This window comes from Natrix helvetica (genome assembly GCF_964273705.1).
Source record: "Natrix helvetica genome assembly, chromosome: 3".
Taxonomy (NCBI): Eukaryota; Metazoa; Chordata; class Lepidosauria; order Squamata; family Natricidae; genus Natrix; species Natrix helvetica.
In genome coordinates, this window is record NC_138549.1 from 56,858,868 (window position 1) to 56,885,599 (window position 26,732).

The 26,732-nt window shown below is 43.9% G+C and overlaps 1 protein-coding gene across 1 annotated transcript in view; it reads right to left on the reverse strand.

The window, feature by feature from the left end:
* The window catches only part of ALOX5 (arachidonate 5-lipoxygenase), a 298,340-nt gene that overhangs the window by 47,806 nt on the left and 223,802 nt on the right, over window positions 1-26,732 (reverse strand). Inside the window, exon 11 of the mRNA XM_081949557.1 lies at window positions 14,549-14,670. Coding sequence (XP_081805683.1) covers window positions 14,549-14,670 — 122 coding nt within the window. The remainder of the gene's footprint in view (window positions 1-14,548; window positions 14,671-26,732) is intronic.

Consider the following 26,732-nt stretch of genomic DNA (forward strand, 5'->3'; position numbering starts at 1 on the left):
AGAAACCTTTGCAGGAGTAGGGTGGATGCCTTGGGCATCAACCAGGAAACCCAAGAACTCCACCCTAGGCACAGCAAAAACGCATTTGCTGGGCTTCAATTTGAGACCCGCGCCCCTAAAACGGTCGAGGACATTCCTTTTTACTTCGATGAGCCCTGAGCGACTGTTAGCAGCGATCAGGACGTCATGGAAGTACGGAACCACGCCAGGGAGCCCATGGAGCAAGCGCTCCATGAGGCTGTGGAAGATCCCCGGGGCCACGGAGACGACGAATTGGAGGCGGCGACAACGGAAGGCCCCTCGGTGGGTGACGATGGTTTGAGCAGCCGCCGACTCGTCATCCACCAGGAGCTGCTGGTAGGCCTGCGCCATATCCAGTTTAGCGAAAATGCAGCCCTGCCCCAAGGAATGGAGCAGGTGCTGCACGACAGGGACTGGACAGGGGTTTGCCTGGAGGGCAAGGTTGATCGTCGACTTATAGTCAGCGCAGAGACGAATAGACCCGTCGGCCTTGACGGGGACAACAATAGGGGTCTCCCATCTGGAATGGTCGACGGGCTCTATCACACCCTGCGCCAACAGTTTATCTAATTCGGCATCAACCTTGGCCCTCAAGGCAAAAGGCACCCTGCGGGCCTTCAGCCTAATTGGAGCAACCTGGGGGTCTAGATGAGCGAGATGGGGGTGCCCTTGTACCTCCCCAATTCCCCGTTGAACACATCAGCATATGACGCAAGTAAGCCAGCAATGTAAGGGGGAGTGTCTGATGTAAGATGGACCCCCTGCACATAGAGGCCCAATGCGGGAAACCAGTCCAGCCCCAGGAGGGCTGGGAGGGGGTTATCTACGATAAGGGCAGGTAAATGGCCCTTAAAATTTCTGTATTCCACCCCCACTGCATAACACCCCAGGGTAGGGATGACAGCCCCCTGATAGTCCCGCAGGGAAGTGTCCGGGGGCGAAAGCTGGCTCTTCTGGATGGCTGGGCAGAGACGCTGGAATTCAGCCTAGGAGAGGAGGGAACGGGAGGAGACGGAGTCGACCTCCATGTGCACGGCGACCCCTCGATTAGGACGGAAACCCGGATCCTTGGCGCACCTGCGGCAGCGGTGTAGACCTGCTCTGCAGGGGTGGCAGGAGGAACCTGGATCTGGTCTGCGGTGAAGTAGGCATCCTGCGGTCTCTGTTGCCTGCGCTGTTGTGGGGTGGCTGGCTGGAACGGCCTGTTTGCGGATTGCCCACTGGTGTTGGAGTGTTGGGGCAAGGTTGCCCTGCAAACCTGCGCCAGACGCCCCTTTCTCTGGCAGCGGTGGCAAACGGACGCCTTAAAAGGGGCAATCCGCGCGGCTGTGATCGCCTCCGCACCCAAGGCAAGGGACTGCACGTTGCCGGGGATGTTGTTGCTGGGGACGCCTCCTCAGGATCGCTGCCAAACGGGCCACCAGCTCCTCTTCCTCCTGGTCTGTCATGAGAACCAGCTCATCAATTAGGCAGGCACAGCCAGGCGGTGGAGGAACCTGGAGGCGAAACATTTCGGCTGGCGACTGTTCGGACAGCTCAGCCGCCCTAGCCTCGGCAATTGCTTCAGCCAAAGTCACCTCAGGCCGGGCTAGGAGGCGTCTCTTGAGGAGAGGGTCCTTCACCCCGCAGACAAACTGCTCGACCAGCGAGTCGTCTAAGTCGAGAAACTCGCAGGGAATGGCCGTTGTGCGAAGGGATTAGAGGAACTGGCTCACAGATTTCTCCGGCTTTTGCACACATTGCCTGAAGGCGTAATGCCGAGCGATATTAGATGGCGTAGGCGCGTAATGGTTCGCAGCTTAGTAATAAGAGTGTCCCAGTCTAAAGAGTGGACCGGCAGAGGGGCGGCCAGCGCCCTAGAAGCGTTGAACATTGCCGGCGCGCAGCAACTCAGAAAAAAACTGCATTTCTCATCCATCGGTATGTTCCGATTGCCGTTGGCGATGAGAAAGCATTCAAATTGCTCCAGGAACCCGGCCCATGACTCGCTGGCGGTTCCGTAGGGAGCGAAAGGTGGCATGGATGCCATGGCTGACTGGATCGATCGAACGGTCTGAGGGAAAAAAGAGCGAGCAAAAAAACTTTTTCCCCGACGAGGTAGCGCTTGTTGTTCGGTGGTGTCTACGTGGCCTCAGAATCCCACCCTCGTCGCCAGTGTAGAATATTGGCCGAAGGAGGAGGCAGGACACGGTCTGAGGAAACTAACAACCGGCTTTATTGAACAACAACGGAAGAACTATCTACAGCAAAAGGTTCAGCACTTTCCTGCCTGACAGCTATTTATATGGAGCTGTCAGGCAGGACAACCAATCAGCTGTTCCTGACAGCCCGCGGTCAGCCAAGCTGCGTCTTAGCCAATCAGGCGCGGCTTGGCTGTTGCTGGCTGCCAGGACATAACACTCTGTAGTTCTGATACTCTCCTGGCAGAGGTGATAGCCACCAGGAAGGCTACCTTTAGGGTTAAGAATCTCAAGAAGACTTTACGTAGATATTCAAAGGGTGCTACCATAAGGGCATTGAGAACCCTGGACAAGTCCCAGGTGGAGTACCTGTGTACCATCGGTGGTCTCGGGTTCGATGCCCCCTTCAGAAAGCGTCGCACTGTAGGCTGATGTGTCAAAGTTAGCAAGCTTCCACAGCTCAACACCGTTGCTAGAGTGGCCACCTGTTGCATGATGGTATTAGGGGCCAAACCCCTATTCAGTACATCCTGAAGGAAGTCCAGGACCTGAGGCACAGACGAGTCTGTAGGATTAATGCCCTTACCCCTACACCAATTACAAAATGTCCTCCAGGTGGAATTATATATGTGGTCTGTAGAGGGTCTCCTGGAAGCCTGAATAATCTTAATGACCCCAGAGGAGAAGTTGTCCTCTCTCAGAGTGCCCTACTCAAGTGCCAAGCAGTCAGCTGGAGCCATTGAGGGTCCGGATGCTCGAGTGACCCCTGGCTGAGGGAGATTCTGTTCTGAGGGATCCTCCAGGGTCGGTCCGCCGAGAGGTTCTGCAGGTCAGTGAACCACGGCCTCTTGGGCCAATGAGGGTTGATTAGAATGACCTTCACTTTTGTTGTTATGATCTTTTGAATAACTCTGGGAATCAAGGGGAGGGGAGGGAGAGCATAAGGGAGTCTGGTGGGCCAAGGGCACCTGAGAGGGCCCACTCCTTCTGCCCCCTGTACTGCAAATCTTGTGTAAAACCTGGGGAACTGTGTATTGTCTGGGGTGGCAAATAGGTCCACAACCGGGGTGCAAAAAAGTCCGAAATGTCCTGGAACAGCTGAGGGTGCAGGTGCCATTTGGCATGGCCACTATGGCTCGGCTGAGCCAGTCTGCCTGCACATTCGCCACCCCTGAGATGTGCTCCGCAGTGATTGTGAGCAGATGCCTCTCCGCCCAGACGCCCAGTCTTTTGGCCTCCAGCATAAGAGCCCAGGACCTGCCCCCCCTTGTTGGTTTACATGGGACTTGGCAGCCACGTTGTCTGTCAGGATTAGTACATGCTGGCCAGCCACCGAGGGCTGGAAATGGTAAAGGGCCAGTGGACAACTCTGAGTTCCAACCAATTGATGTTGTGAGTCCTGTCAAACCTGGCTCCACTGTTCCTGGGCCATCTGAGAGTGCAGGTGGGACCCCCAGCCCAAAAGACTGGCGTCTGTGGTGGCTGTCAGTCTCTCTGGCTCCTTGAAATAACAGCCCTTGGAAATCACTGGTGACCGCCACCAGTGGAGAGAGCGACGGACCTCCAAGGGAATGGTGACCTTGACTAGGGAGGTGCTCCTGTGTTTTTTCTGAAATGGCAAAAGAAACCATTGGAGGTCTCTGGTCTGCAGGCGTGCCCATGGCACTATGGATATACCTAACACCATCTTGCCTAGTAACTGGGAGAGCTTGGCTAATGACACCTTGCGTTCCCTTTCTACCTGTCCTGCCATAGCTCTAAGGCTGACCTGTCTCTCCTATGAGAGGTACCCCTACAGGACACTGTGTCGATGAGAGCCCCTAAATTGAGGATCCAGGTCGTAGGTTCAAACTGGCTTTTGCCAATGTTAATGGAGACCCCATGGGACTGCAACGTCTGGACAGTGAAAAGCCAGGTCCTCTTGAGCCGCAAAAATTGAATTTGATTGAATTAAAATGTCATCAAGGTAGCAATGGATGTGCTTGATGCGAAGGTGCACTGCCAATGCTTGGATACTCAGGCATTGGGACGAAGTCCATACCGCTCACTATTTTGAATGGCGTGAGTCCTGTGCTACTGTGAACAGCATTATTGTACGCCACCTCAGTAAAAGATAAAAGGTCTGCCCAATTGGATTGCTGATAGTTCACATAGCACCTCGTGTACTGCTCTATCATGGCGTTCAGTCTCTCTGCTGCCTCATTGGTGCTCGGATGAAAAGCTGAACTAATACCTTGAGATGATCCAATGGACCGCAGGAACTCCCTCCAGAACTTAGCTGTGAACTGGACCCCTCTGTCTGAGATAATTCTTCGAGGTACTCCATGCAGTCGGTAGATATGCTTCACGAACAGTTTAGCCAGCTTGTGAGCCGAGGGTAGTCTGCTACAGGGTATGAAGTGTGCCTGTTTGAAGAACAGGTCTATTACTGTCCAAATCACTGTGTTTCCCCCACCTTTTGGCAACTCTACTATAAAGTCCACTGCGATCTCCTCCCACGGCTTCGTTGGCTCTGCTACTGTTTGCAGTAGTCCAGGTGGGTTTCCTGGTCATCTCTTCATTGTGCCGCAAATGATACAACTTTTCAGGTAACTATCTACATCTTTCTTCATGCCAGGCCACCAGAATTGCCTCCGGGCTAAGTGTAAAGTCTTTAGGAACCCAAAGTGGCCTGCTGGTTTGGCATCATGACTCCTCTGGACGTAGGGATTCTGGGACGTAGAGTTTTGTCCCCTTCCATGTAAGGTCATCTTTCTTTGTCAAGATGTGTTGGTTGGTTTGGAACCAGGGGTCTGCTAGCAGTTCAGTTTTGAGCCTCGTGGTTAGGTCACTTGCAAGTTGGTCTTGCCGGTCACGACTTTGCCGTCTGGTGATCACTTGGGCAGCGGTTTGGGTAGAGGGAATGATGGCGTCCACTACATACTCCTGTTCGCATTTGTTCTGAGGCATGCGGGAGAGGGCGTCAGCTAGAAAGTTCCTCCCCCCTGGAATGTACTTTAAAACAAAATCAAAATGGTTAAAGTATTGAGCCCATCAGATATGTTTGGGTGATAGTTTCCATGGGGTCCTAAGTGCCTCTAGATTTTTGTGGTTAGGTTGATCAAGCACCCTGTGCAGCCTGAGTCTATTAGGGCTTGAACATCCCCTTGGTTTCCTGTTTTTGGGGCGTATTGGAAAAAAGAAAGGGTGAATTGATTCACTCACCATTGGGTCATTTTCTCCCTCGTCCTCGCCGTCATATGATTCGGGCGACTGGTTGTCACTGCCTGGGGTTCCATCACTTTCGCCTGAGGGGAAAGGGGCCTTTGCAGCCTGGAGGGCTTTCCCGGAAGTGTTGGTGGTCTGTTTGGACCCTCGTTCTGGTCGTGCCCTGGGCGGTGGGTCTGGCCTTGGTTTTGGGGCTGGGGCTGGGCATGCAGCTGCCATGTGGCCCATCCCCCCACATCTGTAGCATTTCAGCGGAGGGAGGGCTGGTCTCAGAGCCTGCTGTGGTGTTGTGGTTCCCTGCCAGCTGGGTGGTTTCAGGTGGGGTTGACCTCTCTCGTGTGTCCGGTTGCTTTGTCATGTCATTGGTGCGCAGCCCACTGTCGACTTTTGTTGCTACTCGGAACCACTTAGAGACTTGATTTGGGATGTCGCAGTATGCAGTTACCTGGGCAATTTGCTTGTACAGGCTTGTTCTGAAAAAATGCACCAGCAGCCCCTCTGGTAAAGGGGGTAGCCTTCCTATGACCCTCCTAAATTCACGGATGTGCTCTTTGATGGGGCGGCTTCCCTGCTTTAGGTTGCTGAGTTCCTCTTCCGCACATGAGTCCTCCTCCACCTCCTCAAATCTGGCCTCTAGCAGTTGCAGGAAGTCATCTATGTCTTGCAGTTGGGGGGCTCTCCTCTTGTGGAGGGCTGCTAGCCATTCCCTTGCTTCTCCCTCTAGCCCCTGTTCAATGGTATTCACCATGGCTTTGGGGGATGGATAGAGGTGCCCATAGCATTCTAGGTGGATATCAGCTGAATCAAGGAATAGGGCTAGCTGGTTTGAGTCTCCGTCAAACTTTCCCCTGAATTGGGGTGGGTCATTCAGCCCTAATCCCCCAGCCTCCTGTCGGCCTTGGTATGCTTGCACCTGATATGGCTGGTCATCTCCTTCACCCCTAGTTTGGAGAGAGGGAGGGGGTTGCCTGCTCTTGGCAGCATGCCTGCTGGGTGGGAGAGGCACTGGTTGCCGTTCTGGGCTCCTTCTCCTTCTATCAGGAGGGGGAGGGGGCTGCGCTCCAGTCTGCATCTCTTCCCTTCAACAAGATCAGATGTCCCTCCCCTCTCTTTTGGGCGCCATGATGGGTCCTCATCATGAAAGGTGGCTCGGTAAAAATCCTCCCTCTGTTGCTCTTTTGCACTCCCTCAGGATTCCATCTGGGGCTTTGGGAGCCTGTCTTGTTTCCAATCCCCCCTTGCCAGCTGGCTTGAGAGACTAGGGCAAGGGAATTTCCACCAGTACTTATCTTCTCTTGCTTCTGCTTCTGAGAAAGGCATCCCTGTTTGGCTTTGCCGCATACCTCCAGCTGCAATCAATCTCCTGCTGCCTGATTTTCCCTCCAAGGAACCCAAACATTGGGGGGGAGTGCTTGAGAGACTAGGGTAAGGGAATTTCCACCAGTACTTATCTTCTCTTGCTTCTGCTTCTGAGAAAGGCATCCCTGTTTGGCTTTGCCGCATACCTCCAGCTGCAATCAATCTCCTGCTGCCTGATTTTCCCTCCAAGCAACCCAAACATTGGGGGGGAGTGCTTGGAGAGCCCGGGCTTCAGGAAACCCGGAAAAAAAATTATTTTAAAAGTCAGTTTCAACTATCTGTGAAGTTACGAGCCCCGAGATAAAACCATTCATTTATTAGGACTAACATCTTGGCACGGACTTCTGTGTAGCTGAAACTAAATCCCACTTAATGGCATCTGAACTTTACCCCTGTGCCCCCTCCCTTATGGCTGAGGTCATCAATCACATTCTCCAACAGGACGTTATGGTAGGGTTCTGGACATGCGCATTCACATCCCAGTACAGCAATATGAGACTTTTACTCTGGCCAAAAGTATGCATAGCACTCCACCCCACCTCTTCTCAAGTTGATAGTAGTCATGGAAACGCTTTAGGCGTTGACAGCGTGGCCTTGTCAGTGTCGTCCTGATGTTGCCTTGGCAAGGTGCCCTGGCAGCTGTGGCCACGCCCGGTAGCTCACACTCGCTCGCAAAAAAAATGGAGGTTTCTGTAGCCACGGCGCAGCTCCTTTGAAGGTGGAGCAGCCTTCCAACAACTGCAAATTACATCTATAGCCGACGCCGTGCCTCGGTAGGGCTCCTTTGAATACTGTACTCATCGAGTGGGGAACTGTAGCGGAGGGCAATTCCTTGCTCTTAAATCCAGTGCTCCCAGGCTGCAGCAAAGAGCTCTGAGCTCTATCCCACTCACTCGGGCTGAGGGTGGTTAAGGGGCACAATAAACATTCCTGAGGAACTTGGACTGATCACAATGCCCTAGTAGTCCCAAGCCCTGCAGTTTCAGAGCCTCACAGTAGGAGCCCTGCTCGCCAAGTGGAGGGCGAGTGACTCAAATTGCCCAGGGATATTCACAATCACAATAATAGATGTAAAAATCAGCAAAAAAAGCCTATAAATCTAGTAGAATATCAGAGCAAGCAGATGACATAACCGTCCTTGAGTGGACTGAGCTAGATGGCTAGCAACAGAGGCGGAGCTTAAGAATCTTAAAAACAGACTCAGTCCAATCAGAAATGGACTATGTCAACCCATGCATACACAGACACACACACACACACACAAATGACATTGTGATAGATGTATACTACAGGTTACACAACCAAATAAAGGAAATTGATGTACTTTTTATTAAGATACCAAAGTCGTTATTACCCTGACCTCAACTGGGAGACAAACTCTGCACCAAGTGCAAGTTCAAACTAATTCCTGATAAGCCTAGCTGACAACTTTATCATCCAAAAGGTAGAGGAGGGAACAAGAGGGTTAGCTATACTGGATGTAATTCCTATTAACAGAGATAAAGTAATGCAAAGAGTTGAAGTAATGGGAACTTTGGGGGAGAGTGATCATTGGGATTTAACATAATGCGGGCACAACTACTATCTTAGATGTTAAGAGAACTGGCTTCATCAAAGGTAGAGTAGTATGTAATGTAATATGAAAATATATAAATAAACTGTTAAAAAAGATAGAGTTTAGGAAGAATTCAATGGATGGAAATCCTAAAGGGGAAAACAACTCAAAATGCTTAGGAAAACTTAAAAATGAGATTATAAAAGCCTAATTTAAGACAATACCACAAAGAAAGAAAGCCAGCATGGAGGAATAAAGAAGCTTCTGATAAACAAAGCAGAGGGGAAAAGGACAAGTATAAAAACAGAAAAGAGGGATATACAATAAAACAGAATACTAGCAAATAGCCTGAATCAGCAAAGACAAAATCAGGAAAGGTAAGGCTTAGAATGAACTAAAACTTCCAACAAATGTAAAAAATAATAACAGAAGTTTCTTTCAACATAATAGAAACAAGAAAAATGTCAAGCAAGCCATCAGTCCACTACTGGGAGAAGATGATAAGGAGGTGACCGGAACCAGGGAGAAAGCAGTACTGCTTAATTTATTTTTTGTATCTATCTTCAAGCAAAAGGAAAAAAATATTTCAAACTTCCAAAATAGGAATGCAATTCAAATTAGGCAAGAAAATGGTAAGTGAACACCTACCAACTTTAGACAATATAATCTTTCAGAGATCCCAGAGCACTGTGGAAGTACCAGAGGACTGGAAAAGAGCTGATGTGGTTCCAATCTACAAAAAAAGGGAGGGGGGAATGGAGCCAGGAAACTACAGACCAATCAACTTGGCATCAGTACCTGGGAAGATGTTGGAAAAGATAATCAAGCAGCATGTTTCTAGAAATGATTAAGGCAATTAATAGAGGCCAGGATGGGTTTGTTCAAAACAGACCATGGCACACAAATTTTATTGCATTTTTTTGACAATGTGACAAATTTTATTGCATTTTTTTGACAATGTGACTTAAGTTAGTGGATAAGGGAAACATTGTGGACATAGTTTATTTAGACTTCAGTAAGGCATTTAACAAGTAGGACAGAGCCTAATTCTTGCTAAGATAGAACAATGTGGGATAGATAGTACCACCACCAAATAGATTTGCAACTGGTTGCCCAACAGCACTCAACCGGTAGCCCTTAATTGAGCTACATCTATATGGAGGGATGTATGTAGTGAAATATCTCAAGGTTCTGTTTTAGGCCCAGTACTCTTCAGTATACTAATCAATGATCAGGATGAGGAGATAGAAGGGGAGCTCATCAAATTTGCAAATGCCAAGTTGGGGGGACTAGCTAACACTTTAGTAGACTCAAGATTCAGAAGGATCTTAACAGACCTGAATACTGGATCCTATGCAACAAAATAGTTTCAGTCATGAGAAAAATAAGGTCCTGAACCAACATAACTGGAGGAGGAATTCTGGGAGTTGAAGTCACAAGTCTTAAAGCTGTCAAGTTTGAACACCCCTGGGATTTTATTTTTTCTAAAGGGTTAGGAGTGCAAGGGTCTTGTAATTTGACAGCTTTAAGACTTGCGTGCTTCAAATGCCAGAGTTTCTGAGCCAACATTTTGGTTGCTAAGCAAGAGCATTGTTAAGTGAGTTTCACCACATTTTACAAGTTGGCCACGCCCACCCAGTCACATGACTGCCAAGATACTTTCACTTGGTCACATGGCTGGCAGGCCACTCCCACCTGGTCACATGGCTGGCAAGCCACTCCCACAAAGCAGGTCACACCTACAGAAGAGGTTCTAAAAAATTTTGAAACCCACCACTGATGCTCCATCACTGAAGCTTTTCAAGAAGGGATAGGGCAGTTGGAATGGTATAGTCTCCTGATCAAAAAGGGAGTTGGACCAGAAGAGGTTCAAAATCCCTTCCAACCCTATTATTCCATGTTTTACATTCTATGTTCTAAATATATTTTACTGCAAGAGGAGAACTATTGATTTATGGGTTAGAAGGAGTCTGGTAGTATATTTTCTGAATAACAGATCTTATTAAAAAGCATGAACTTTTGTTAGTCAGAAAAGATTTTACTGGTCTCCTAATATAGTAGATAACATTTTTACAGCAACCTTTTATTATTATTTATTAATTAAATGTATATGTCACTCATCTCATGATCAGTTGATTCTGGGCAACGTAACATCATAGAATTTAAAAATGGAAATATTAAAACATTGAAACATTAAATATGAAAATTTATACAGATTAAATTCCTGAAAAACCATCCAGATCCCAAAAGTCTCCAGCCACCACAAGAAAGCAATAACAACAACATTTAGGCCACTTGGGATAGAAATACAGTATAAAGCATACTGATGATGTCTCATCCCATGCTGGCAGAATATCTTACCCAATAGCTTCATCTAGATATTAAAAAGAAGTGGACAGAATACTGAACCCTGTGGCATGCCACAAGTGGCTATGGGTTGGAACTTTTGATACCTATTAATCCCAATCAGAACCAGTCTTGGAGAAGAGATGAACCAGAACAAAACTGTGCCACCCATCAGCACGTCCTGCAGCTGGCCCAAAAGGATACCATGGTTGATGGTATCTGTCAGTATGTGTGTGTGTGTGTGTGTGCATGCGCGCGCGCACGCACACACACACACACGCACACACAGAGCTAGCCAATTCACAGTCTTTCACACTGTTGGGGGAGGGGCGGACCAGCTGGGTGGGTGTGGTTAGGTGGCCATGTGATTGGGTGGAAGTGGCTAGGTGGTCATGTGGGTGTGGCCAATTTAGCACTCCATTAAACAATATACACAAAATAAACTTTAATTTGTTTTACTCCTGGAGGTGTTTTATTTGCTTTTGTTTGCATGCTGCTCTTTTGATTGACTTTTCTTTTTACTAGATCATTTTTTAAGTTATTTAGGAGTCTAGTGATCCATTTCAGAAAACTCAATTTTCCAGCAATTCTTCTCAGCCCCAAGGAGCTTACAATCAACAAGTAGACAAACCAGGGAAGGCATTGCCTCTCCTTGTTTTGGGGGAGGGGGGGGCAAGGGACTCAGCTCAAGAGCTGGGCCTCCTTAGAGGCAAAGAAGTAGGTTTATGTCTACTCCAGAACCTAGAAACAGGCACCCCTCAGCAGCAACCTCTCACATACTTGGGACTGTTTGCCGGCCAAGTCACCTAACCAGCATGGGCCCCTTTTGCTCTCCCTCAACAGCTGCTCAGTGCCAGCACAGACAAGAAGGAAAAGGGATACTTTTCCTCTGGGCTTGATTCCTCTGTCCCCTCCCCAATAGCTCCCTTCAGCCTCAATCTGAAACCTACGAAGAGGGATAAGAGAGGACAAGAGATGTGTTCACATTTTGCAATTAAGAAAACTTAAAATGTACAATCTGCTTTTTCAGAATGCTGCACCAAAACCCTTTTCTTGAGTGGGGAGGAGGAAAACCACCTTTACTGCAGGGCTCATGCTCACGTGTAAGCCCGTCCACAGCAGAGGTGACATCTACAGGGCCAGAGGTTGGGAGGGGGGAGTGTTTCCTGCCAGAGACGTTACCTTGCTGCCACCTGACAGGCAAAGTAGGGGTGATGGGCCCTCTTTATCGCGAGGGCCTTCTGGAAGTGATCTGGCTACTCCAGCTTCCCTGTGGCACATTCTTCATGGACAGATATTATACTCTGCCCACCCCACTGGAATTGGGCAGCCAAGGGCAAGCTGAGCAACGTTGGGAGTGGCGGTGGCTGCATTCAGGGCAGGGGATTTGGCCGGTGTGAGCGTGTTCCTCCCATGCACTCGACTGCAGCAGTGGGTGCATGGGCGGGGTGCTTCGCCAGCAGGCCCTGCAGGAAATGTGGGAGGGCACACCATTTTTCCTATCAGACCCAACACTTGGTTGCAGACAAAGGTGCAGCTTGTGAGTAGCCAGGATTCCTTCCGTGCAAGCAGGTGAATCGGCAGGGTACTACCCAAACCAGTGCCTGGGGCTCAAAGGCCCTCTTCCTCCAGCCTTGGGTGGGTGCCGCTTCCTACCCCACCCCCCACAATGCAACACATGCAGGGAGCCATGTGTTGGGTCTGGTAGCGGATGGGGAAATGCCGTGCTTTCCCCCATTTCCTGCGAAGGGTCAGTTGTGGAGTCCCTGGCTGTCCCCAACACTCTCTGGCAGCCACGGCAGGTGAGGCACTTCTTCCCAAGGCCCTCCTCAGCTGGGAAAAGCCAGCCATGCGAAGAGTGGGTGAGAGTTGCCGGGCAGGGGGCAGGACTGAATCCCACCACTGCGAGGTCTGGATACATTGTGTTGGTGGGCCAGATCTGGCCCATGGGTCGTGGTTTGAGGATGAAACGTGGATTCTGAATTCTGGAAGAAAAACAACAGATGGGCAAGCTGCTGTTGCAAAAGTTACCTATTGTAATAGTAGAGACAAATGATTAATAGATAGTGGGGAGAGTCAAACAATTGTTAATAATTCTAAATTGTTTTTTCAGAATCCAGCTGGAGGAGATGTAGTAGCCTTAGCAAATGGCCAGAAGCTAAATTCACAGGAGAAGGCAATGTGCTGATTCCATGTCTGCAGGAAAAGTTTAATAACATATTATGTGTGCCTGAAATGGAGCATAATTTACTGAGTGTCTCTAGTCTAGACAAACAAGGTTTTGAGACCACATTTGTAAAAGGTTAAGTATCTCATAAAACGAAATAGGAGTGTATATGCACAGGGTATAAAACAGGAGAATTTTTAGGTATTGCAGGGACAAAAGGTTCAATGTGCTCAAACATTTGGAAATGTGGCACAACATGATTCATGTGTTCTCTTGCATAGAAAACCTGGCCATGCCATCTTCAGAGTTTTGCAAAATATGCAACAATTTGGAGAAGGCTTAAACTTAAAAGGATGTGTGGCACACTTGGACTGTGCAGTATGTAAATCATCAAAGTCCAAGGCATTCCCAGTAAGCAAAAGTAGCACAAGGCAGACAAGAAAAGCTGTAGAGCTGGTACATGCAGATTTGGATGGGCCAATGCAAGCCAGTTTGGGAGGAGCAAAGTATTGTAGATGACTACAGTAGCTTTGGTTTCTGCTATTTACCATATTTTTCAGACTATAAGACACACTTTAAGACGCCCATTTTTCACCCCCCCAGCCCCCAGCAGCACTTTATAAACTTTCTAAAGACTATCCATGCCTTTTTGAAAAAAAATGGGCCCGTTTTCACAAAAAATGGGCTGTTTTTTGCTCGTTTGGGGGAGCCCCACCCCCGCAAGAGCACTCTACAAGCTTCCTAAGGGCTATTCATGCCCTTTTTAAAAAAAAGGCCTGTTTTCAGGAAACACGAGCTGTTTTGGGGGGGTTTGCGGAGTGCAAAAACTTTTTAAAAAGTTTTTCCTTTTCAAAACCTTGCTGCGTCTTTATACTGCGAAAAATATGGTAATTAACTTGCTTCACTGTTCTTCAGAAGACAATCTGGCAGTAAAAGAGTTGGTTTGTCCTTGCATTATATATATATATTATACTGATCCTGTATTTCTGGATTCTGAGTTCTAGTTCTGGCTTCTGCTGCATGGTATTGTATACATGCATCGTGCTTTATATTACTGTATATAAACAAGTTTCTTTTATATATGAATTCTGCTGAATTATTTACTTGTGTGGTGGTTGGATTGCTGCAAACTCTAACAATATCAAAGGCAACTGATAAAAAGAGCAAGGATGGATGCAATATCCCCACCCTGCACTAGCAGAATCATCCACAAGTGTGACCAACGCTGTCCCTGTCCCATAACCAGGCCTGAAAACAGACTGGAAAGAGTCCAGATAATCCAATTCATCCAGGGCCCCCTGAAGCTTGCAAGAGAAGATGATTAACTGTATGAAAGTTGTCCAAGCAGGTAGGATCAAATGATATTTTTTTGAGGAGGATCAAAGCCTCTCTAAAAGATCCCAGCAACATCCCATCCTGTAGTGATGTATTTATCACTGCCTGAACCCACCTGGTGGTCACTGTTGTGGAGACTTTCACTAATTGTTCCTATTCTACTGTGACCAATGGAATATTCTTAACATTTTTTTAAAAAAATATTTTTTAAATTTTTTCTCAGGTTTCTATTTTTGTCAGAAAAGGAAGAGATTTGTTTGTTTCTTTGAAATGTATTAAAGAAATAAGAATTGGTCAAAAGAAAGAAAGTTCTATCACATCAGCTTAAGTGCACTGGAACAAAAACAGAACTGAACTGCAACAGAAGTTGTACATCACCTGAATCCTTGTTGCCCCTCATCCCATAGACAAAGATGTCCTTCACAAAAGCCTTGAGTTCCAAGTCTTCACACACTGCTTCTTCACTTCCATAAAATATGTTAATAATATCTGTCACAAAACTTCAGAAAATATTTAAAAAATTAATGAAAAGGCATACTGTCACTTTACTTTTCAACATTAATTTCCCCAATTAATAACTTTCATCTATGTGTGAAAACATGTATACATACATTTTTGGGAAAAATATTTCTAGCACAATAGTGTCAATTTTACAAAAAACACTAACTTCTCAGAAGCAAAATGGAGTAAAATTATTTGCATGCATACAATTTTATGCATTTGTGTTCTCATCAATATAGGTGAAATAAAAGCATGAAATAAAAACATGCACAAAGGCTTTCCTGCCATATTTTATGTATCTGTCTCAGAGACAGTATCTATTTTAACAAACAAATCCATGGTGGCTTTTAGTGATTGGCGTGTTCATTTCTTTTTTAATTTATATATGTTTTTATTTTTTAAAACAAACATAAACAAACAAAACACATACATAAAAACATCTTCAATTCCGTGCAGTGTGTTGATTTGTTACAAGGTTTTTGTGCATCCTTTCCGTTAGTCATCCCTTAAATTTTATATAAAGTCACATATTGTCAATCAAGTATATTTGTATACATTATTATTATAGTACTTCATTTGTTTGACTACTATTATTTCTTCATTTTAAACAAGATATTCTAAATATGGGTTCATTTATATTATAATAATTCATTACATCATCTTCAACATATCCAATAATAAGTATTTTTTTAAATATCCTATTTTAAACCATTCTCTTATTTTGGTATTGGTAACATTCTCTAATAAATTTTCAATTCCATATTATTATTTTTTAATCTAACCACTAATTAAATAGATCCCATGTCCTATAAAATTGTTTATCTTCTTGTTCTCTAATTAATATGTCAACTTACTCATTTTTGCACATTCCAATGCTCATATCATCAATCTAATATATATGCATACAATTATTATGATTATTAAACATTCATTGAATATAGCTATTATTACATCCTTTTTATGTGCATACTAAATTTAAAGTAAATTTATATTATGACATTTCATTACATCATCCTGGACTCATCCATTGTTTCATCAATACTCATCCAATCTTTGCATTCTATTCTATATAGAATTGTTTATCTTTTATTTTAAAAAAAGGCTTTTCCACATCATTTCCATGGTCCTCATTTACAGCTTATATAAAATATCATATATCAATACTCTCATTGTTTCTGCCAAATTATTTCCCCTTTCTTCATCTATGTTTTGAAGCATGAGATAGAGATCCAGCTTGTCTACCACTCCTTTCAGTATTTCATATGTATCATTTCCCTCCACTCTCGGTTTGCTGTCAGTATCAACAATTTTCCTGTCACTTTGTTCATATTTCTCTGTAATTTTTTGAGCTCTATCTTCAAGTTTCATCATTGTTTCATCAATATCCTCAACTCTTCCCTCCATTCTTTCTATTCTTTGTTCTATAATCCCCAGATTCTTTTCAATTCTTTCTGTGCTTATTAGGATTTTTTGAATTTCTAGCATAATTTTTTGCAAAATTATTTCCTCTTCTTCTTCATATTGCACCATTTTTCCAGGTTGTAAACACTGCCACTAGGACATCCAAGGCCTTTTACTAGGTTTCAAATAAATTCACTATAATCTTTCAAGGCTATCCCTTTACTGCAGTCAACCTACTGATAATATTCCAGAAGAGCACCTGTGTAAACAAACTGTACTCTTCCCACTATTCTTTCAATAAACCAATTCTGGAGTCTTGAAGCATGAGATATATGTCAAATATTAAAAAAACAACAACAATATTTCCAAGCCTCCAGCCTCTAGATGGCAGTGTTACTTCTTTTCCCTCTGCTTTTAGCTCTCTCTTTAAGCTTCCTTTGCGTTAAGAAAAAAATGGTTAAAAAAGGACAATCCTGCAGTGCATTGAGAAAAGATAAGAAAGAAATCCTTAATCCACAAATACAAAAAATGAGAAAAAATAGAAAAAGAAGGGGAAAAAGAGACCAGTCCAATTTAAAAAGAAGAGGCATTTGTAAACATTTCATCCATAAAAAGGAAACAAATTTTTTTTAAAAAGATAACACAATAGTCTTAATTCAGGCTAATCCGCCGCTTACTCTCTTCTGTCTTCAATTTTAACTTTACTCTAAATCTTTTTGGGTGCTCTCTAAAAGTAAAATTTATCTCAACAAATCCAACACACTCTCTCTCCTGCCGAGCTTCCGTTCAAGGGTCTGTCCCAACCTTTTTTTTATTTATTTTTTATTATTTTTTATTGTATTGTTTTAATTAAACAAAAAAACACACAAAAACATTCTTCATTACATCTTCCAGAAAGCATGTCGATTGGTTACAAATAAATTTCGTGCTTTACTACAATCATTCTTTATATTTCATTCATATTGAATTGTACATTTTAAATCAAAAATCTTTATACCATCAATATACCATCATTCTCATTTAACTATATTTGTTTAAACGTGCTTTTGTCTAGAATCATTTATATTTATATTATAATAAATCTAGACAGAAATTTATTGCTAGAATTTATAATCCCAGCTTTATTGCTAGAATTTACAATCCCAGCTTCAGGAACCTTCCTGGATTGGAGCTGCTGGATAGAAGGGGGTGAGTCACAGAGACAAAGACACTGAGGTGGGGGCCCTTAAACTCCATATAATTTTTTTTATTGTTCAAATTTTATTGATTTTAAAAGTTTTACAGGGAAAAAGGGTTAAAAGGTTATAGAACATTTTGACAGCTACATCGTGTGGGCGGGAGAGCCCCCCCCAGTTCTCACAACTTTTACAAACAAAAATAGAAAAATATCAACATTTACATAGATATTAGCAGTTTGAGTTTAACACAAAATCATCAGTATGTTTCAATCATTTTGTTTTGTATCACTTCCATAAACGTACATTGTAACAACAATTGCAATAATGTTTCAAATCACTTTTGTGATCTGAGTCTTCTAGTTGTCGCATCCTCCCCCCCCGTCCACTGGCAGCGCCTCAGCCCCTCCCTCCTTTGTTTCTTGTGTAACATCCCCCATTTCACCTAAGAGAGCACTGTGTTTTAGTGAAAGCCTCTGCTTCCACTACTGTGTTGATTCTAATTAGTTCAGAACGCAGCCGCGCGGGTTATTATGGGAAGTACACGTTACTCCCACGTAACACCTCTCCTGCGTGAGCTGCACTGGCTTCCTGTGGCCTTTCGGGTGCGTTTCAAGGTATTGATCACCATCTTTAAAGCGCTCCATGGCAGTGGACCTAGTTACCTGCAGGATCGCATCCTACCACACACGTCCCTGCGACCTATCCGCTCACACAGAGAGGGGCTCCTCCTGGTGCCGTCTGCTAGTCAATGCCAGCGGGCGACACCTAGGAGTAGATCCTTCTCTGTGATGGGCCCAACCCTCTGGAATGACCTCCCCCCTGACATTCGAACTACCACCGACCTCCGTTCCTTCCGGCAAAAGTTAAAGACTCACCTATTTCAATCAGCTGGCCTGGCACTTTCTTAGTTCTACCTCCCGGGGATTTATTCATTTTAATTGGGTTTGGGGTTTTAAAAAGTTTTTAATACACTATATACTATATTTAATATTTATTATTCTATGTACAGTCTTGCAACCTCCTCCACCTACGTATTTAATTATTTAACTGTTTTGTATGTATTTTATAACGTATTTTAGTGACTGTACACCGCCCCGAGTCCCTTTCGGGAGAGGGGGCGGTCTATAAATATGAATAATAATAATAATAATAATAATAATTCTACTGCCCTCCCAGAAAATCAACATGCCTTCTGGTAACAGCCACCTAAACCAGACCCCATTATTGTATAATTTTTTTGCTAAGAAGGAATATTCCTTCTCATATCTCTTACTTTCTTTGGGATCTGTTTAAGAATGGTTATTTCCTCCCCTTTGAGCTCCTAGAACCTCATCTCTTGTAGTTTTTCTAAGAAATTTAACATGAACTTCCCTTGGAACATTGTGTGTTCTTGCATAGGCTGAATTAATCCTATAGATCAGGTCAATATCCCATCAAAGCTGTTGTTTATCTCTGTTAATATATTCTGCTAGTATTGTGGTCATAATCCTCCAGTACACCTATCGTCTGTTCATTCCGTATGGTTTGTTGTTTTGTCTCTCTGAGCTGTTCATTTAATGCAGTTGTTTTTTGATTTCGTCCTGTCTCTTTAAGATGGATTGAATCATCTGATGAGTAGACAAATCCTTTGCACTCTCCTCAGAGGCTTTAGGTTGTAAAAAGGATCCCAATTGTGACTGGTGAGCAATGGGGCTGGATGTGGAAGATGTTGGGGCCGATGAGGCAGTAACTTCTTTGGACCCATCATAAGGCTCAGAGATAGTTATTGTTCTATACAAAGAAACGGTGTCTGTGGGAAAGCACAGCCGGTAGGGATCACCAGGCAAGCAAGTCCAAAGGAGAATAAATCGTCTGATACAAAACTAGAGCAAATAGGTGGGTCAAAATATTCCAAATCCAGGGGAAAAACGTATTTGAAGAGGCTCCTGGAGGTCTCTGGGGTGGAAATTAGTTGAAAGCCATAAAGTTTTCCAAGGGAGGAGTCTCATTCATAAAGACAAAGAAGAAGGAGGAAGTTGGCCATATTGGCTCAGCCAGTACAGGTGGTCAGGAAACAACAAAATCAAAGTTCCCATGCATAGTTTAGAGAAGAATCAGTTCAGCCATCCTTTCTCTCGCAGTTGTAGTCAAAAAAGAAAAAAATTTCCCCATTATTTAAGGGAAGTGAAAGTAGATTTTAAACTTTCTCTCTCCCCCATAAAAGAGATTCCACTTCCGGTTTCTGAGGATGATGGACATGCTGTCCGCCGTTCGTCATCCTGGTGGGCTCCTCCTGACTCGGGGGGGGGGCACAGGGTGCCTTGTAGGGGCGTCCTGCTGAAGGGGCAGCTTGCTGGAGCCCCCTGGAGCAGCGGCGGCCGCAGGGGAGATGCCAGTATTGCTCTAGGTGCCGGGAGGCATAGGGGGTGCGTACCTTAGTCCTGAGGAGATCGGAAGAAACGTTCTACGTGAAGGCAACAGCTGAAATGCGGTGAGGGGGGAGTTCCCCCAGGGTCTTTTTCTTGCTTTTCTGAACAACTAAGTAAATAAGGATTAGCAGTTTTCCTAAGACTCTTTGATCTTGGTAAAGTGTTAAGATTAGAGAGGGGGGTTTTCTCCCCCCCCCTCTCGGAAAAGCGGCTTTACACGATCTCACTCTCGGAGGAGAGAGACAGAATTGGAAAAAAACTCTTTTGATATTCACTTCTTTCAAGCAATGGGATAATGACTCTTTAGAACAATTGCGAAAGAAAGAATGTGAGCTGACCTTATAAACCATGAATTGAAACTTTTTGAATGGTTGCTCTCCGATCCCTTGGGAGGGCGTTTCTTCCCCCTTTTTTACTGCCGTTACAAATGAACTGTCACTTTTGAAAAATCTTCTGGGTTGGAATTACTATACCCCAGTGAATTCTAGAGGCATCTCTTCGTATAATCTTCCTTGGATTGGGAAAAATTGATTTCAACTGGCGGGGAGCTGTATTGAAAGACTAATATCCCACACTGGACTTTGTCTGCCTGCGGATCTCGCCTGACGGTGCACTTCTACAGACGCCATTTTTCTTGTCTAGACATAACTTTCTCTGAGTTTCGCAATGCCTGCGAAGAAGGCCCCCCTCCCTAAACCAGCGTCGGCTCCATCTTCCTCTGTTTCAAGCCCTGTTCCCCAACAAACACAATTATCTTCTTTTTTACAACCTAAAGCTTCTGAGGGGGAACAGCAGTCTCAAGAAATGTTCCATCAAATGTTCCAGATGCCTTTAAAGGGACAGGACGAAATTAAAAAGCAGCTGGCGGACTTAAAGGAACAACTCGAGAGAATCAACAACAGACTTTACAAAATAGACAGAAAATGGACGCTCTGGAGGAGGGTGCTGCGGGGGTGGGAGAAGAGGAGAAGGCACTACAAAAAAAATTGCTGGAATTGAAAACTACATGGAAAAAATGGAATTTGAAAGGATGTCTTTCTTTCTTAGATTTCAAAATATACCTGAAACGGAGGGTGAAGATTTAAGGGAGACTATGATAACAATGCTTGCAGACTATATTAAGAGATAAACAACAGCTAGGGTGGGATATTGATTTGGTATATAGAATTAATTCAGCATATGCTAGAACACACAATGTTCCAAGGGAAGTTCATGTTAATTTTTTTAGAAAGACTACAAGAGATGAGATTCTAGGGGTTCAAAGGGGGGAACCTTTAAGATATAAGGATAAAGAAATAACCATTTTAAAACAGATACCAAAAAGAATAAGAGATAAGAGGAAGAAATTCTTCTTTTTAACTAAAAAACTGTATGAAAAAAATATCTGGTTTAGATGGCTAGTTCCAGAAGGCTTGTTGATTTTCTGGGAGGGTGGTAGAGTGAGAATTAATACAGTGGTGGAGGCAAAAGCCTTCATGGAAAAACACAAGACTCTTCTAGATGGAACAAGAGACAGTGCACAAGATATGAAAGGGGGAGGAGCCATGGCTCAGCCAACAGACAGGGGAGAGGAGGCAGCAATAAGACTTAGGTCACAGAAATGAATTAAAAGTACATTGCAATTGTTAATACAATGAAATGGTTAGAAGTGATATAAAGTATGATTGAAGATGTTAAAGAATTTGAAGTAAACCTAAACTGCTAATATGTATGTAATAATGATATTTTGATATATATAAAATAAGAGAGAGATGTAAGATTCCGGGGAAACACCACCTTCCATATGATGTAGCTGTCAAAATTTTTCTCAATACTTATGTACCCTTTTCCCCAAAATATTTGTAAAAACCAATAAAACTTTTTTTTTTAAAGGGAGAGATTTTCCAAGTGCCACTTTTCCAAGGGGGGTGTGTGGAAATTCCCCCCCTCCAATCTGAACCCCTCCGAAGGTTGAAACAGAGTCCCAACCCCCCCCCGCAAAACAGTCAATAAAGACAGTAAAAGACCTGGGGAGACCCCTCACCTCACCGCGCTTCAGCTGTTTCATTTAAATTGATCGTTTCCTTCCAGGCTGTGTTCGGCGAAGCGCGCGGTGGCATTCCGCACGCTCCCTACGCTTTCCGGCTCCTGGGGCAAAGCTGGAGACCCCCCCCACAGCCGCCGCCGTTCCAGGGGGTCCCAGCAAGCCGCCCCTATGGCAGGGTGCCCCTCCAAGGCACCTGTGCTCCCCCTAGACTTCAGGGGAGCCCACCGAAACAGCGAGAAGGCGGACGTACGGGTCTGTCACCTTCGGCTGCCGGAAGTCGTCTCCCCTCCCCTTCTCCACCACAGAGAGTGAGACTGGGAAGTATCATCCAAGGAGTTGGGGCTCCCCCAGCAGGGGCTGCCATTCCTTCTCCTGTGGCTGCGGCGTAAGCCCAGGGAATCCCTGCAGAAGAAACCTATTTTGGTAGGTTGGGCTATAGTTTCTTTTTCATTATAAGCAAAAGCTTATTTGCTTTTGCATGCAAATAATGAGTTAAGTTGCTGTTTCTCTCTGCTGCCTATTACTTCCTTACCATCTTCTCCCTTTAGTGGACTGACTGTTTCATTGATATTTTTCTTGTTATTTATATGTTGAAATAAACTTTTGAAAATTATCATTTACTTTTGTTGCAAGTTTGTTCATTCTGAGCCTTTGCTTTCCTGACTTTATCTTTGCAGATTCTGGCTATCTGCTAATATTGTGCCTTAGTTATGTGTCCCTGTTTCCATTTTTGTACTTGTCCTTTTTGTCTTCCAGTTTATTAGAGAAATATTTTTTCAGCCATGCTGGTTTCTTCTTAAATTTCTTGTTTTTCTTTTGCAGTGGTATTGTGCTGGTCTGGGCCTTTATGATAATAATTTTCAGAGTTTCCCAAACTTCTTGAGTTATTTTCCCCTGTAGGATTTTCATCCAAGGAATCTTTCCCGTTCTCTCTGAGTTTGTTAAAATCAGCTCTTTTAAAATCTAATACTCTGGTATCATTGTGTTCTATTGCTTGTGTTTGCATTATGTTGAATGACGTGGTTACTCTCACCCAAGGTTCTTGCAGTTTCAATTTCCTCTATCACTTCTTCTCTGTTCTTGAGAATTAAGTCCAGTATGGCTATCCCTCTAGTTTCCTCCTCTACCTTTTGGACAACAAAATTTTCAGCTGGGTTGGTCAGGTAGCTATCCAATTTCTCACTAGGTGCAGAATTAGTCTTGATGTTGATGTCAGGGTGATTGAAGTCCCTCATTACTATTGTAGTGTGTTTTCTACATATATTTGTTAATTAGTTACTAAAAAGTACATCTATTTTTTCCTGCTTGGTTGGGTGGCCTGTAGTATACATGCAATGACATTCTTTCTTTTCTTTTCTGCTCCATATGCATTATAGGAGGTTTTCGTCTTTCGTTTCATGCATTTCTGTAGCAATATAGTGGTCTCCCATCTCCTCTTTTATGGCGTCTGTTTTTTTTTTAATAGTTTGTATCCTTCTATTGGTATGTTCCAGTCATGGATTTCATTCCACCAAGTTTCTAGAATTCCAATTATATCATATCTAACATCATGTATTAATAACTTGAGTTCACCCTGTTTGTTTCCCAAACTTTTTGCATTTGTATATAGGCACTTGAGATCTTTATGTCTGACTTTGCGTATACTTCCTATGTTTCTTACTTGATGTTTGAGTTTGTCTTCCTTCCCATCCCCCCTTATCTCATTATTTGATTTGTTTTCTAGGTTTTCTTTTGCTTGGAATTAGGTCCTGGAGATCCTAAATTTTTTAATCAATTCTAGTTTAAAGCCCTTCTGATAAATTGAGCCAGTAGTTTCCTGAAAACATTCTTCCCAGTTTTTGTGAGGTGCAGCCCATCCCTTGCCAAAAGCCCATCATGCAGACCATGATCTAGGAATCCTAAGTTGTTTTGGCAACACCGACCCTTTACCCAGTGGTTCCACTTCTAGAATCCTTTGTTCTCTTATTGGAGTGTTAAATTTATATTTTACCGACCAAGAAATAAAGGAAGACTTGTATAGATCTATTTCAAGCTATTTAGCTCTCATCAGCTAGCCATACCCTTCTGGGATTTGAACCCAGGCTAACTGCATATTAGGTAGATGTATGAACCTCTAAGACATGGGCTCTCCTGGCTGTGCCAGCTATACCAAGGGAGATATTTTTTTTAAATCAGGGCTACATGGTCTACCCAAATACGGCACGGAGCATACTGCTTCCACTTTCACCTTTCAGCCCAATCCAGGGGTCTTTGTAGGCAGTTGCTTTTGACTGCCTGCAACTGTAGGTTAATACATCTACCTAACATGTAAGTATCCTGGGTTCAAATCCCAGAAGGGTATGGCTGGCTGATGAGAGTTAAATAGCTTGAAATAGAGCTATACTAATCTTCCTTTATTTCTTTGTCGGTAAAATATAAATTTAACAAAAAAATAGTTTGTTGTAAAAGCAACTGCCTGCGAAGGTCCTTGGATTGGGTTAGGGTTTTTTCAGAAGTTGTTTTAATCATTATTATGTTCAACTTGGGCATATTCTTCTTGCAAGGTTTCTCATTTTGTAGATTGGGTTTTAGAGTGGTTAGAGTTTCCACTAGACCGTTTTCTTTTTCTTCTAGTAACTTGATTAGTTTACATTTGGTATATACATAGCTTGGGTCTTCTATGGGCATAAACATATACATGGAACATGTTTTGCAGCTCACAATAGTATCATTTTTTTCCATGAGTGGATTAAATTTTAATAAAATAAGCAGGTCATTGTAGATTTCAGAAAGAGCCGGCATAGTCACATTCCAATCAGTATCAAGGATGCAGTTGTAGAAGTGGTCAACAGTATTAAGTATCTGGGGGTGCAGATAACTAACAATCTGAACTGGTCTGTCCACACATCATCGTTAGTGAAACATGCAAACCAGTGTCTGCATTTCCTGCATCAGATGAGGAGAGCACATCCTTCTCCTTCTTCCCTGACCACTTTTTACAGAAGCACAATTAAGACATTTTAACAAACTGTATCACTGTTTGGTTTCATGGCAGCAGTGTCTCAGATAGAAAGTCCATACAGAGAGTGATAAGGACAGCCGAGAAGATTATCGGAAGCTCATTTCCTGTCATTCAGGATACTGCTTATAAGCGTTATGTGCTTAGAGCTCAAAGCATTGTTAGAGACCCACACACACTTCACATTCTGTTTCTGTTGCTCCCCTCTGGAAGGAGGTTTCAAAGTATTTCTAGCAGGACTACCAGATTCTGTAACAGCTTTGTTTCCTATGCCATCTGTTTGATAAACTCATAAGATTTGTTTTTCTCACCATGTACATGTATACATCTGAACTAAACTGTGTTGTGTCATATATTATATGTGGGTATATACAGTATTTTTTGGAGTATAAGACACACCTTTTCCCCCTAAAAGAGGTGAAAATTTGGGTGCGTCTTATACATTGAATGTAGCCCCAACCACCCACCGGCCCCAACCCTTTGGCCTCTGCCTCCCAGCAATTTACCTCTTTGCAGCAGAGGGGGGCTTGCAGAGGCTTCAATAGCAATCCCTGCAGCCTGTAACAGCTGATGATTGGGAGAAATTGAAAGTGAAACTTGCTGTTTGCTCCACATGGAAAATTGCTGGGAGGCAGATTTTTTTTCTTGTGCTAATCAGGCTGTTTGCTGCAAGGAGGTAAATCAACAACTTTAAATGCCTATAGAATGTTCAAATTAGACTTATTTTTAAAGACTGCTTTATTATTGTTCTAAACAGCTTAATAAAATGAAGAAGCTTTTTAAAATAAATGCTTGATCTGAAGAGTCCCTGCTATTGTTTTAAAAAGTGCTATTCTTTTAAATAGCAGAGAATAACTATACCTCCAGAAAGCACATCAATTTTAACAGCATCTGCACAAGTAAAGTCTGAAATATAACACTACAAACAGTGTATATTGTCTGTACTGTTTGTTGCAAGGAGGCAAATTGCTGAGAGGCAGAGGCAGATATTTTTTCCTTGTTTTCCTCCCCAAAATCTAGGTGCGTCTTATACTTCGGAGCATCTTATACTCCAAAAAATAAGGTACATAATTTTGTATTTATTTATTTATTTTGTCATGTTTATGTAGTATACATTGGAGGTGGTAACCTTTTAAAAGCTGTATGCAATGAAATTTCATTTTAATATATGCCGATTAGTGTACGTTCAAAGTGGCAATAAAATTATTGTTCTACTCTACTGTACTCTGCTCTGCTCTGCGCCGAGCCACACCACGCCACACCACTCCATTCCCATTCTATTCTGGTCACACCAGAATACTCAATATGAGGACAACTCAGTGTCCCACAAACTCATTTCCTCCCAAAACTGCCAGAAACCAAGCATATACGTGCACACACCCCACACCACATTTCAAGTTTAGGGACTTTTATGCACAAAGGAAGGAGTGGAAGGAGAAGTCCTTCTCCCCAACTTGCCTACTCAGATGAAGATAAAAGTCTCTAAGCTTGGAATGGTGTGCTAAAGGAGACATTCTCCCAATCCCAAACATCTGAGCATTGGCATCTCCCTGTCTGGTGGCCCCTCCCAGCAAAGCAGAAGGCAGAGGGCGATGCAGCTGCACCTGGAAATGTGGTGGAAAAACTTTCCAGGAAGCAGTTTCCTTCAAATCCAATTTCTGCCTTGACAGATCTCTGAAGAGAAAAGGAGGGGATGGTGGGGGAGCGGCATGGGGGAGGCTTGCCAGGCAAAGCAGAAGGCAGAGGGAGACGCTGCTGTGCATGGAGGTGCGGAATTAAACTTGACAGACCTCTGGAGAGCAAGAAGAGGAGGCAGGGAGAGCAGTGTTCCCTAGTCCTGCACAAGGGAGGCCGGCTCTTCCCGAAAGGGAATCCCTGTTTCCAAGCGTGCAAAGTAATGATGCTGGCTTGTTGGGGCAGCCTCCCTCAAGCAGCTCCACCACCACTCCCTCCTTTTCTCCAGTGATCTTTGTAATTCAACCAAGAAAAAGAAAGAAAGAAATGACATAATTAATATATTATAAATGAGTGTGTAAAGACTGCACAATGC